At 36.1% G+C, this 12475-nt stretch overlaps 1 protein-coding gene across 4 annotated transcripts in view; it reads left to right on the top strand.

The window, feature by feature from the left end:
• Positions 1 to 12475, top strand: part of nbeaa (neurobeachin a) — a 176130-nt gene that overhangs the window by 148632 nt on the left and 15023 nt on the right. For 3 of the 4 annotated variants that reach the window (XM_073829010.1, XM_073829009.1, XM_073829011.1), the window contains 5 exons: positions 1655 to 2126; positions 3891 to 4045; positions 5635 to 5761; positions 8365 to 8492; positions 11058 to 11119. In XM_073829010.1, coding sequence (XP_073685111.1) covers positions 1655 to 2126; positions 3891 to 4045; positions 5635 to 5761; positions 8365 to 8492; positions 11058 to 11119 — 944 coding nt within the window. Of the gene's footprint in view, positions 1 to 1654; positions 2127 to 3890; positions 4046 to 5634; positions 5762 to 6297; positions 6418 to 8364; positions 8499 to 11057; positions 11120 to 12475 lie in introns of all 4 variants that reach the window. The other variant, XM_073829008.1, reaches the window with a different exon arrangement.

The following is a 12475-nucleotide window of genomic DNA, read 5'->3' as shown; positions in this document are numbered from 1 at the left end:
GCATCTGCAGTGCTATTATGACTGTGTGACCTTGATTAAACTCAATAGATGTGTATCTTTAGTCATTTACCACTCAGACACCTCACAAATGCTAAGTGTTTAAAGCAGTCAGACATCTTCCACTCAGACATTTCTTAACAGTCTCTGATTATCTCTGCTGTATAGTCATCCAGTTACTCCCCGCAGGAAGGATTTCATCAACTTAAGTGTGCAAGGCATTATTGCAAAGGTTTATCTGAGTGCAATATTGAATTAATACTCGGGTGGAAATGAACTGCTTGGCATGTTCTGCAGTGAGCTGCACATACTGTTACTGTATCTGTTTTTAATCACCCAGCCAAATTGAAATGATGATAAAAACCACCAAGTAAATAAAATAAGTTATCAAAATCTTTAAAATAAGCAGTATTCTCTGCTCTCAAACACTAGGGGCGTGTCCACTGTTGGTGCTGAAGCCACGCCCACTCATGGGAAAGCTGCCGCTTCTCAACTGTCAAATACAAATAAATTTAAATAAGGAGACAGAGTTGTTTTGTAAATTTTCGCAACCAGGTAATATGCATTTATGTGACGAAGGCATAGCTAGCTAGCAAACGGTAGGGTGTAGTAATGACAGTAACTGATGATTGAGTGTCAACGAGACATGATTTCAGGTCTGCACAAAAAATCCTGAACACAAAAATGGTGAAAAACTGTTTAAAGAAGTTCACTTCCAGAACAAACATTTACAGATAGATGTTCATATCTTTCTTTCTTCAGTCGTAAAGAAATTGTTGAAAACATGAGCAAAACATTTCAGGATTTCTCTTCATATTGTGGACTTATATGGTGCCTGCGAGTTTGAATGCAGCTCTAAAGGGCTCTGAACAGTCCCAGCCGAGGAAGAAGGGTCTTATTTAGCTAAACGATCTGTTATTTTCTATGAAAATTTACCATTTATATACTTTTTAACCTCAAATGCTCGTCTCGTTTTGCGTACGCTGTGTACTCTGGTTCTCCTCCAACTTCAAAATCGTCCGACATCGCTGTTGTACCTTTTTTGTAAAGGGCGTTTGACGTTCTTTGCACATTTACTTTGTGAACACTGGGTCGGTACTTCTGCAGCGATGTAGGCCGATTTTGAAATTGGAGGAGAAAATGAGATGGGAGTTTTTCGACATACCCCAACTGTATTGAAACAGAGTACACCGAGAACATATGTGCATAGCAGAGCTAGACAAGGGGAGCATTTGAGGTTAAAAAGAATATAAATTGTACATGATTTTAGAAAATAACTGATTGTTTCACCAGATAAGACCCTTCTTCCTCGGCTGGGATTGTTTAGAACCATTTGAAGCTGCATTTAAACTGCATTTTGGAAGTTCAAACTCGGGGCACCATAGAAGTCGACTACATGGAGAACATTCCTATAATTTCTTTACGACTATAGTAAGAAAGAAAGAAATGAACACCTTGGATGACAAGTGGGTGAGTAAATTATCTGTACATTTTTGTTCTGGAAGTGATCTTTTCCTTAAAGGATCTAACTCCACAATACAGTACTACATAGTTCACAGTCTTTGTAACGTGTTTTCAGCTATACATTTATAACATTTATAATGCGTTTAGAAACAATTCTCAGAATTCCCTAAATATATGTTTGTGCAAATTGCAGAAAACCCATCCTCCTTCTCGGATGGTGTACGTGGACAGGCCGCCACCCCTCTGGACGATCTTCCCCTGGAGGGCTCGCTGCCTCACACTGACTCTGGCATCGGGGAGGAGCAGGTCACCAGTGCTCTCAATGGCTCAGAGCTGGGTGCAGACTCCAGCGGATTGGTTGGGAGCTCCGGAGGCCCGGATGCCATGAGCGAGTTGCTGTGCACACTGTCGTCAGAGGTGCGGAAGTCCCGCGAGTCCCTGCTGGAGTCGCCTCCTGGCGTGGAGGTTTTGAAGCCGGCTGCGTCTATCTCCAGCATCAGCCAGTCCAACAAGGGAATCAATGTGAAGGAGATCCTGAAGAGTTTGGTGGCAGCACCGGTGGAGGGGGCGGAGGCCGGACCAGAACCCCAGCCGTACCACCCTGACCCTGCCCTGAAGAGGGAAGCTGCTGCTATGCTGCCCATGCAGTTCCACTCGTTTGACAGGTGGGCATCTCTAGGGTTTCTAGCACATCAAAATAACACAAGATATACAGTTGAAGTCAAAAGTTAAATTTAGCAGAATCAGCAAAATGTTATTTTACCATAATAAGAGGGATCATACAAAATGTATGTTATTTTTTATTTAGTACTGACCTGAATAAGATATTTCACATAAAATGTGTTTACATATAGTCCGCAATAGAAAATAATAGTTGAATTTATAAAAATGACCCTGTTCAAAAGTTTACATACACTTGGTTTTTAATACTGTGTTGTTACCTGGATGATCCACAGCTGTGTTTTGTTTTTTTTGTTTTTTGTTTTTAGCGATAGGTGTTTATGAGTCCCTTGTTTGTCCTGAACAGTTAAACTGCCTGCTGTTCTTCAGAAAAATCCTTCCGGTCCCACAAATTCTTTAGTTTTCCAGCATTTGTGTATTTTAACCCTTTCCAGTGACTATGTTTTTGAAATCTTTTCACACTGAGGACAACCGAGGGACTCATATGCAACTATTACATAAGATTACTCACTGATGCTCCAGAAGGAAGAGTAATGCATTAAAAGCTGGGGAGTTAAAACCTTTCAACAGAATGAAGATGTGTACATTTTTCTTATTTTGCCTGAATACCATATTTATTTCATTTAGTACTGCCCTTCAGAAGCTACAGAAGATACTTACATGTTTCCCAGAAGACAAAATAAGTTAAATTTACCCTGACCTTCAAATTCAAAGTTTTTACCCCTGGCTCTTAATGCTTTTTGTTTCTTTCATTACTGCTTAAATATATAATATAATATAATATAATATAATATATAATAATATATAAATATAGATATATTTAACTTAGGTTACCATTTAATAATATTAACCTTTTAGTACAGACCCACAATACATCAAGGTTAATAAACAATGATATGCTTCTGTAAAAAGTAATCAATGTCAATGTAAATTCTCTATCATTTTTAAAGTAAAATCTAATAGATTTTTACAAAGGCAGCTCACTGCATTTTGGAGCAGAGCAGTTGAACCAATAAATCTTTTAATGAATCAATGTTGTTACACTTATATGTGGTACGTCAAGACTTTTTGAGAACAAATGAAGTCAGGAACACTTTAATTACACATACGCAAGCACAAGGCCTTCCCCTCGTTTTTAATGCAGTCCATTTCTCAGTGTCTAGTTCCTCATTACTGCACAGGCGTCTGCAGAAATGCCAGTGGCTCTGTGCAATAGTGTGCTCAGGGCTCAAGAGACGGACTGGCTTAGTGTGTGGGATCCACTGATACTCTACAATACAAACTAAAGCCCCTCTGAACATCAATCCTCTTTGTTCGTCCCAATTAAGACAACCTGATGAATAAATTATACATAAGATTATGCTGTTAATCATTCACAGGCTTCTTGAATGTTAATAATTCATTAATACAGGTGAATATTTTATCATACACTCCTTCACCACGGGTGGACTGAAATGGTTGGACTCCATCAAATATGTGGATAGCAATCAAATTGAATTGAGTTAGATACAAGGTGTATATACAAAGGGGTGCACATAATGTTTTTACGCTTGCTCTCTTTGGATAAAAAAGACTGATAAATGCATTGCAAATGTTAGAGATTTCCTAAACATTTTAAATCTGACCATATAGTGTGTATATATGTGTTTGATTTGGGGTATATAAAAGTATTTTTATGTGAAGATGTGTATAGGGATTAATTCTTGAATTTAATCAATACATTTGTGTGTGTGTGTGTACACTTACAGGAGTGTGGTGGTGCCTGTTAAGAAGCCCCCTCCAGGAAGCTTGGCTGTGAACACAGTAGGAACACCCACCACCAGTGGAGTGCCCTCTTCAGGAAGTACGCCCAATATCTTTGCTGCTGCCACAGCAACACCTAAAAGCATGATCAACACAACAGGCGAGTTGTCCTGAATATTTCCATCATCTTACAATCTCATGAGCATACACATTTTGTTGGTCTACACTATTAGTTAAAATTTTTGAACAGAAGTCGTCTCTTCTGCTCACCAAGCCTGCATTTATTTGATCCAAAGTACAGCGAAAACAGTTAAATTTTGAAATATTTTTACTATTTAAAAGAACATTTTTGTATTTGAATATATTTTGAAATGTTATTTATTCCTGTGATTTAAAAGCTGAATTTTTAGCATCATTACTCCAGTCACATGATCCTTCAGAAATCATTCTTATATTCTGATTCTCAAAAACATTTTTTTTCAGGTTTCTTTGATGCATAGAAAGTTCAGAAGAACAGCATTTATCTGCACAGTTAAAATTAGTGCTGCCCCCAGCTAAATATTTTTTTAATTGACTAGTAGTCATTCATTTAGGCCATATTTGGACGTTTATGATAATAATTTAATTACTCAAGTATACTGTATATGGGGAGAAAATGGTTTGAGTTTCAGGGCTGAGAAAGAATGTTATTTGTAACATTGTTCTACATTACAAAGTAAAACTAAATTATAATAATAACAATTTAAAACATTAAGCGCACACATAAAACAAGCTACAGAGACACCGGAAAAATATATGATTATGAATGTATCAGAAAAAAGAGAAATATATACACATGTATGTATGTACATACACTACCAAAAGTTTGTGGACAGTAAGGTTTTTAATGTTTTCTAAAGAAGTCTTTTCTGCTCACCAAGCCTGCATTTATGATCTTTGGATCTTTCTATTCATCAAAGAATCCTGAAAAAAATGTACTCAACTGTTTTAAATATTGATGATAGTATTGATAAAATAATTGCTTCTTGAATGGCAAATCAGCATATTAAAATGATTTCTGAAGGATCATGTGACACTGAAGACTGGACTAATGATGCTGAACATTTAGTTTTGATCACAGGAATAAATTACATTTAAAAATATATTCAAATATAAAGGCAGTTATTTTAAATGGTAAAAATATTTCACAATATTACTGCTTTTGTTGTATTTTGGATCAAATAAATACAGGCTTGGTGAGCAGCAGAGACTTAAAAAAAAACAATGAATGGTAGTGTATGTGCATTTGATTCCAGCAATTCACTTTAATTTGAATGGTTAAAGGGATAGTTCACCCAAATATGAAACTTCTATTATTAATTACTCAGTCTTACGTCGTTCCAAACGCACACAACATTAATCTTCGGAACACAAATTAAGGTATTTTTGATTAAATCTGAGAGCTTTCTGACCCTGCATAGACAACAATGCAACTACCACATTCAAGACCCAGAAAGGTAGTAAGGACATTGTTAAAATAGTCCATGTGACATCAGTGGATGAACTATCCCTTTGAACATTTTGGATGAACTATCCCTTTAAGATGAGATTATTTTTGTGACGTTTTTTTCCATGTGGTGTTATCATGTACTTTCATAAGTTAAGACTCTTTTCTAGTCATAGTGACTGTTTTATACATTTAAGCATGCTTTATTATCTTTAGGATATTCAATCTCCCTTGTGTTTAATCAGTTCTAATGCATCTCACAGGTGCCACTGACTCTGCCTCTTCCTCATCCTCCTCTTCATCAAGTTTTGTAAATGGTGCCACGAGTAAAAACCTCCCAGCGGTGCAGACCGTTGCACCCATGCCTGAAGACACGGTGGAAAACATGAGGTAGACACACACACTCACACCCGTTTCTCATTCACCCCGTGCTCTTTCTCACTTTATCCAGTTACCAACATGCTTAAAACCTTAAATCATGCATTCTCACTTCCTGTGCTCATCCTTTTTTTTTTTTTTTTTTTTTTTTGGCAGTCTTACTTCTTCCTATGATTCCCATAATCCATTAGTTTCTTCACTTTACATCTGTCTCCTCTCTGTGTATCTTTGTAACCACAGCACACGCCATAGATTCCCTCACAGACACATACTGATGTCTCTGTGCATTTTTAAAGACGCACTTTGGGGTACTGATAGTCTAAGTGTGCCAAACAAGGACAGGTACATCTGTTCTAATTTGAATGCAACAGAATTGATTTTCTTCATTTTTGTCTCTGTGCATGTACGACACGGAAGCTTTGGGGCTCAATCATCCTTTGATTTGGCACAGATCTCTACACACAGGGATTACGTCACACTTTAGACTAAGAGCTGCAGTGAATGCCTGTACAGTCATTACTGTCTGTTTGTGCCCATTTGTATTGCAGTGCCTTTTGTGAAGTGGACCAGTGTCCACTGCGAACCAGGCTGACGCCTCCTGAACTCAAATCCTTTAGTTCGCTGACAGGATTCCAAACAGCCCCCAGAGATGCAGGACAGTTTCTTAGGCAAGGAAGCTTGAACTGGCCCCCCTTACCCAGTGCTACCAGCTTAACATTCTCTTTCCTTCTTTCTCTCTGTCTTTTGATTTTCTCTCTTTTTCTGCCTCTTTTTCCTGGTGGTTGTGAGTTTTCAAGCTGGCCAGCTACACCACCGCTGCTGCTTCATTGTTAACGGTTCTGCTAGATTTGATTCTGTCTCTTTTTCACATATTTACATTGTCCAAACCAGGTATGATGCGATAAAGTTTCAAGCATAAACATCACGTCTCTTCGATTTTAATGTGTTCAGTTACATTTTTCTAAACAAGCCGTAATGTTCCAGTGTTATTAGTATATCTTTTTTTATTAATTTTAATTTGTATTTTAATTTCAGTTTAGGTTTTTATTTTCAGTAGCTTTTTTTATATTTCACTTTATTTTTATTTTTATTTTAGTAACTTAAACTTATTGTAATTTTAAAGTTTTTTTAAAGGGATAGTTCACCTAAAAATGAAAATTCTGTCATTAATTACTCACCCTCATGTCGTTCCAAACTTGTTTGTAAACCCATTGCTTTAATTATAACTGCCTGCTGTTCTTCAGAAAAATCCTTCAGGTCCCAAAAATACTTTGTGTTTTCAGAATGTTTGTCTATTTGAACCCTTTCCAACAATGACTATGTTTTCACCCCCCAGCTCTCAATGCATTGTTTCCTTCTGAAGCATCAGTGACCATTTGAACCTTCTGTAATGATCTCAAAATCATACAGTCATTGTTGGAAAGGGTTCAAAAAAAAGATGCTATTAAAAAAAACTGTTCACGAAAAACAAGGGACTCGTGAACAACTATCACTAAAAAAAACAGCCATGGATCATTCAGGTAACAACACAGTATTAAGAAGCAAGGGGATGTAAACTTTTGAACAGGGTCATTTTTTTTTAATAAATTCAACTATTATTTTCTCTTATGGCCTATATGTAAACATCTCTTATGTGAAATATCTTATTCAGGTCAGTACTAAATAAAAAAAAAAAGCATTTTGTATGACCGCTCTTATTTTGGTAAAATAATTAACAGTTTGCAGATTCTGCAAGGTGTATGTAAACTTTCGACTTCAACTGTAGATCCATGTGTGGCTTTGTTGTTTGAGACAGACACTTTAATTAGTCGACCTATATAAACTGACCTAAGTAAGAGTGCTGCATAACAATGGCTGTAAAAAAAAAAAGCCATGTCAAGTAGATTGCTTTTTTAACTTTAACGGATGAAGCTGCTGCTGTTTTGGTTGTTACATTACATGACAATTTCAGCAAAGTGAACGTTTTTACACAATGTGAATGCAGCATAAATTTGCTCTAATTGGCTGTAATTTCCAGTTTTTCTTTGGATCACACCTGGTTAGGATTTAGCCTCAGTGACATGAGCTAATGTTTGTAATTGAAATGCTGCAAAATGCCTAAGAAACACATTTATAATCCATAAAAAGTGTACACACTCCAAATCAGCAGTTATGTTTACCAAGAACTTGACAGAATCAACTCTACTAGCGCACCGTTTCAGTAGAGACATTGTCATTCATCAGTGTCAAGTCATTCCTTGTTTGCACCACACTGGATGTCCTCAGACCTTCTTTTCCTCATGAAACCTTTCACATTTACCCTAGTCTGTTGTCATTTGCATCCCTGGCGCTGAAGTTGTGGTCTTAGCGCAGGCTAACAGCTTGTAGCTAAGCGCAGTGGCACTTAAGGGTGATGTGTGCAATATAACAGGGTGATCGTAAAGCATTTGCTCTCTCTGCCTCCCTGTGGTTGAATTTCGTATAGGTTGGCTTTAACCCAGCAGTAACACCATAGACTTTATCACATACTAACCAGCTGAAATTGAAAGGAAGTGTGATTTTTGAACTGGTCTCTGTATTTTAAAGCTAACTGGAGTATTTTTTCTCTATTTCTGTCTTTCATTTTCCACCCGCAGTATCACGACTAAATTAGAGCGCGCCTTAGAGAAAGTGGCCCCATTGCTGAGGGAGATCTTTGTGGATTTCGCCCCCTTCCTTTCACGGACTCTGCTGGGCAGTCATGGGCAGGAGTTGCTCATAGAAGGTACAGGTGCTGTATAGTGCTCCTTTTCCTCTCTACCTGGTGTCTCTGTGGAGTCCCTCACTGTCTGCTGTGTGTGTGTCCACTGGCTGCCTCATACACACACAATTGTGCGAGTGCATGGACCCAGAGCAGGTATGAGAAAAACAGAACTGCTTAGGATGAATGGATGTTTAAAAAAGAAAAAAGAAGTAGATTTACTACACCTGAAGGAAGAATTGCATGCCAAACATTGAGGAAAATAATATAGGATGCCAATGTAAAAAAACAAACAAACAAAAAAACTGCTCAACAATAAAGATTTCTTCCCACTTTAGCCCTAGTCATATATACATATAACCCTAGCTAATATGTATTATTATATTATATATTAGAGTTAATATTATTATTAAAGTTATACTACCAGTCAAAAGGTTTTCAACTGTAAGATTTTTAATGTTTTTTTTTAAAGAAGTCTCTTCTGCTCACCAAGCCTGCTTTTATATGATCCAAAGTACAGCTAAAACAGTAAAATTATTAAATATTTTTACTATTTAAAATATTATTGAATATATTTTGAATATATAAGTAGAATTTCTTTAGGTTTCTTTGATGAAATAGAAATCTTTTGTAACCTTATAAATGTGTTTATCATCACTTTTGATCAATTTAAAGGATCCTTGCTGAATAAAAGTATTAATTTCTTTCCAAAAAAGCTTTTATTTCAGATAAATGCTAATCTTTGAATCTTTCTATTAATCACAGAATCCTGAAAAAATTTACTCAACTGTTTTAAATATTGATAATAACAAAAATGTTTATTGAACTGCAAATCATCATATTAGAATGATTTCTGAAGGATCATGTGACTGTAGACTGGAGTAATGATACTGAAAATGATCACAGGAATAAATTACATCTTACAATATATTCAGATAGGAAGCAGATATTTTAAATAGTAAACATATTTTACAATATTCCTGCTTTTGCTGTATTTTGGATCAAATAAATGCAGGGTTGGTGAGCAGAAGAGAATTCTTTACAAAACATTAAAAATCTTACTGTTCAAAAACTTTTGACTGGTAGTGTATATACAGAATGCTAAGCTTGTTTTGCAAGTTGCAAGGTGCATTTTCTATATATTTGACAAAATTAAAATTTTCACTGGCCTTACAACAAAAACAAATGCATTTTTAAGTTAAAATGTGTATAATGAAAATTTAATAAATACTAATAATATATACAAATACAGTTTTTACAGTGGTGTGTGACATTTTGTCTTTTTTTTTTCAGTTAAATCAAATATATTTGCATAAAAGTACATTTTTAGTTTTGTGTTTTAATCTGTATATAAGCCAGAAAGAAAAAAAAAGTTTAAAATGAATAAACACATACAAATATTTAGTTTTTTGCAATAATAGCTGGTATGGCAAGTGACAGTTCCATCAACTGCCCCAAAACTTACTCACACTGGGCCCGGCCTATCAGATAATCTTTATTGTTGAGTCCTGAGAGAACATCCTCTCTTTATTTCACTTGAAATCAAAGGAAACCTAAATCAGAAGTTCCAGATCTAGAGTGAATCACTTTTGCTTCTTGTTCCACCACTGTCTTTTGTCTCCTTATATATCCTTCCTCTCTTCTCCACCCCCTTTATTGAATCCTCTCCCTCCCCTCCCTGTTGTCCTGTCAGGCTTTAATGTCTGTGCTCTCACCTTGTCTTGACCTCTTCACAGTTTAATGTTTGTCTGTATTTGTCTGTATTAAAGCAGAACTGTGTGTACATTAGATAATAGATCAGATTTATTCCTTTAAAGTTTTAAGCCAGTTAAGTTAAGTAATTGTATGTTACACACATGTACAGTGGGATCCAAAAGTCTACACTGAACATCTGGGATGTCAAATGCAATTTAAACCCGAAAATGGAGTAAACATAGAAAGGTGACATCGGATGCAAAATTCACTTTTAGTGAAACAGTTTTGGCATATAAATGTGTCTTAGCAGTGTGTTTATCAAGCCGTTTTGATTTTCTTAGCATTATGATGTCATACTTGGCCAGTTGTATGCCATTTTCTCCGCGCTCAAGCAGCTGTTGCGACAACAATGTCTCGTAAGCAACGCAGTTGTTTTGTAGTTGGATATAAAAGTAGAGTCTTCATTTTCTCTCAACATCAGAGCCACTGAGGACATAGTGGATTATTTTTGTTTTTGATGGTAGCGTGCCACCAAATACACAAAAAAACGGAAGAGAGGGGTGGAGTCAGCAGTAGCTCATTAGCATTTAAAGAGGCATGCACCGAAACGGTTGCTGTAAACAAAGCTGTTTGACAAGGTAAGACAGTTTTTACACAAGCACTGAGGAATTTTAACCAAAGAATGTTACAGACATTTCATGAAGACCCTATAGAATCATACCAACTTGTGGAAAATAGGCTTCCGATGTTCCCTCTAAAACCAAGGAAAGTTCATATTTAAGATATTGAACATTTTCATTAGTGTTGTAAGTCTTTTGGAACCCACCGAGATTTATTTCCATCTCTTAGACATGCGTGTGCTAAAATCTGTTTTCTGTCAATGCACTGCTACAGGCTTAGTTTGTATGAAGTCCAGCACATCGGTCGTGGAGCTTGTGATGCTCTTGTGCTCACAGGTGAGAATTTTCTCTTTATTCTATAATAATTTATTTTGTATAATTCATTTTGACTTTGTAATTAAGTTTCAGCATTTTCTATCAACGCACAAGCTACATTCATATTTCAGGCTTCATAAACCCAAATAAACTGCATTAAAACAGCTTAAAATTATGGAAGAGGTCACAGTGCTGAAGTGTGGCAACATTTCATCAGTCTTTTGAGCTTCTTTTAAGGCTTTGTGCTTGACCAAAGCAGGATCTGATTTCAGACCCACCCTACATTACACCAGCCAGTGTGGGTATCAAAGTATCACTGCATACTTCTGAACTAGACAATGTTACAGTCAAACCAGAATTTATTTAGACACCTTCAACATTTCTCACATTATCACAGTTTATTCGTTATAGTTTAGAAAATGGTCATAAAATATGACAAGAACTGTGTCAGAACAAATCTTGATAATATCAGACAACTATTAGTATGACAAGATTCACACAACTATCAATACTTTTTTTTTTACCAAGCAATCCTTAATTTTTTCAGTCTGTTGTGTAAAAAGGTTGCATTAGCAATTAAAGAAAAAACATTTAAGCAAAACATGGTCAGGTCACAGTGTCTAAATAATTGTTGGTCCCAGATTTTTGTCAATTTTACTGGTAGTCCACTGTATGAAGAATTTTTGGGTATAATATATTACAGTTTACTTACTTTTTTGCTATTCTCACTTATATAAATGAAGTGTCCTGCACCCACTAGTAAAAAAAATCTAAAACACATCTGGTGTCTGAATAATTTTGGTTTGACTATGCGTTTACATTCATGCATATAGGAGATGCTTTTATCCAAAAGCAAAATACATTCACATTTTATCGGTTTCGGTTTGCATTCCAAGGAAATCAAACCCAAGACCTTTGCTAGCACCATGCTCAACTGTTTGAGCTACTGTTTGTAGCTTTCAAAAACACCTCTAAAGTCCACACATTAACATTCTTGACAATATTCCTGTTAAATTGATTAATCAACAGTGTCTGAAATCATTTAGTGTTTGAGGTGAAGAATTGTCACTTACCTTCTAGACACTCCATTGAAAATCCATCACTGTGCTCTATAATATGCTTCGCCTTCAATCCACATGAGGAGTAATGCACTTTTTTTTGCTACTAACCAAACATTTCAAAGCAAAATTATCATGCAATTTCATCTGGATGTCAGTATCTTCTACTAAGAACCTCACTGAACCTCTTTGAACTCTATTGAATGATTAAGATTTCAGTCTACAGCATCTTAGCAGGCTTCCTTTGCCTTTAAAGTTGGAGTCGGTATTAGGAGCTTTGGGGTGTAGCAGTGGCCCATCCAGTGTTTGATGCCCTCTC

Source organism: Garra rufa, chromosome 23 (genome assembly GCF_049309525.1).
Source record: "Garra rufa chromosome 23, GarRuf1.0, whole genome shotgun sequence".
NCBI lineage: Eukaryota > Metazoa > Chordata > Actinopteri > Cypriniformes > Cyprinidae > Garra > Garra rufa.
This window is presented reverse-complemented; position numbering and strand designations above follow the sequence as displayed.